The 1,616-nt window shown below is 45.4% G+C and overlaps 1 protein-coding gene across 1 annotated transcript in view; it reads left to right on the top strand.

Moving 5' to 3' along the window:
- The first annotated feature begins 1,146 nt into the window (after positions 1-1,146).
- asgr1a (asialoglycoprotein receptor 1a) overlaps positions 1,147-1,616 on the top strand; it is a 19,842-nt gene continuing 19,372 nt past the window's right edge. The window contains exon 1 of the mRNA XM_045721398.2: positions 1,147-1,379. Coding sequence (XP_045577354.2) covers positions 1,265-1,379 — 115 coding nt within the window. The 5' untranslated portion in view covers positions 1,147-1,264. The remainder of the gene's footprint in view (positions 1,380-1,616) is intronic.

The raw sequence follows: 1,616 nt of genomic DNA, 5'->3' as shown, positions 1-1,616 counted from the left end.
ACACCTGTTGTATTCAGCATTTCACTGTGAGGTCTACTACACCTGTTGTATTCAGCATTTCACTGTGAGGTCTACTACACCTGTTGTATTCAGCATTTCACTGTGAGGTCTACTACACCTGTTGTATTCAGCATTTCACTGTGAGGTCTACTACACCTGTTGTATTCAGCATTTCACTGTGAGGTCTACTACACCTGTTGTATTCAGCATTTCACTGTGAGGTCTACTAGACCTGTTGTATTCAGCATTTCACTGTGAGGTCTACTACACCTGTTGGATTCAGCATTTCACTGTAAGGTCTACTACACCTGTTGTATTCAGCATTTCACTGTGAGGTCTACTACACCTGTTGTATTCAGCATTTCACTGTAAGGTCTACTACACCTGTTGTATTCAGCATTTCACTGTGAGGTCTACTACACCTGTTGTATTCAGCATTTCACTGTAAGGTCTACTACACCTGTTGTATTCAGCATTTCACTGTGAGGTCTACTACACCTGTTGTATTCAGCATTTCACTGTGAGGTCTACTACACCTGTTGTATTCAGCATTTCACTGTGAGGTCTACTACACCTGTTGTATTCAGCATTTCACTGTGAGGTCTACTACACCTGTTGTATTCAGCATTTCACTGTGAGGTCTACTACACCTGTTGTATTCAGCATTTCACTGTGAGGTCTACTACACCTGTTGTATTCAGCATTTCACTGTGAGGTCTACTACACCTGTTGTATTCAGCATTTCACTGTGAGGTCTACTACACCTGTTGTATTCAGCATTTCACTGTGAGGTCTACTACACCTGTTGTATTCAGCATTTCACTGTGAGGTCTACTACACCTGTTGTATTCAGCATTTCACTGTGAGGTCTACTACACCTGTTGTATTCAGCATTTCACTGTGAGGTCTACTACACCTGTTGTATTCAGCATCTCACTGTGAGGTCTACTACACCTGTTGTATTCAGCGCATGTAACAAATACAATTTGATTTGATTTGATTGAGTAGCATTAAGGGCTCTTCAACTGACTGACCTCAGAGAGAGAGAGAGACAAAGCTGGTCTCTCTCACACGTGTCCCAATGTTAGTTTTACTGTTAGGGTAAACACACACACACACAGCACAACACTCACACACACTCAGTAGGTGGCTCAAAGTGCAGGTTGGGGTGCAGTGACCGATAGTTTGGGTCCCAAACACCACTAAGAGACTTAGTCGCGAACGCACTCTGGATTTCCATCCAGTAGAATATCTACAGGCTGTGATGAAGGAGGCTGTGGAGCCCGGGTCCGTCCAGGGGTCTGTTGTCATGACTACGGAATATCAGGACGACTTCCAAAATACAGACACCAGCGACAACCGAGCCTTCTGGACCAGAGGTGGGTGTGGTGTGGGTGGTTGTGAGTGTAGTGTGTGTGTAGTGTGTGTAGTGTGTGTGGTGTGGGTGGTGTGGGTGTCTGTGTGTGTAGTGTGTGGTGTGGGTGTGTGGTTGTGTGTGTAGTGTGTGGTGTGGGTGTGTGGTTGTGTGTGTGGTGTGGGTGTCTGTGTGTGTAGTGTGTGTGGTGTGGGTGTGTGGTTGTGTGTGTAGTGGGTGTGTGTGTGTGTGTGTGTGTGTG

Source organism: Salmo salar, chromosome 07, assembly GCF_965601325.2.
Source record: "Salmo salar chromosome 07, fSalSal1, whole genome shotgun sequence".
Taxonomy (NCBI): Eukaryota; Metazoa; Chordata; class Actinopteri; order Salmoniformes; family Salmonidae; genus Salmo; species Salmo salar.
The sequence above is the reverse complement of the archived record's forward strand: the minus strand, read 5'-3'. Positions and strand labels throughout refer to the sequence as shown.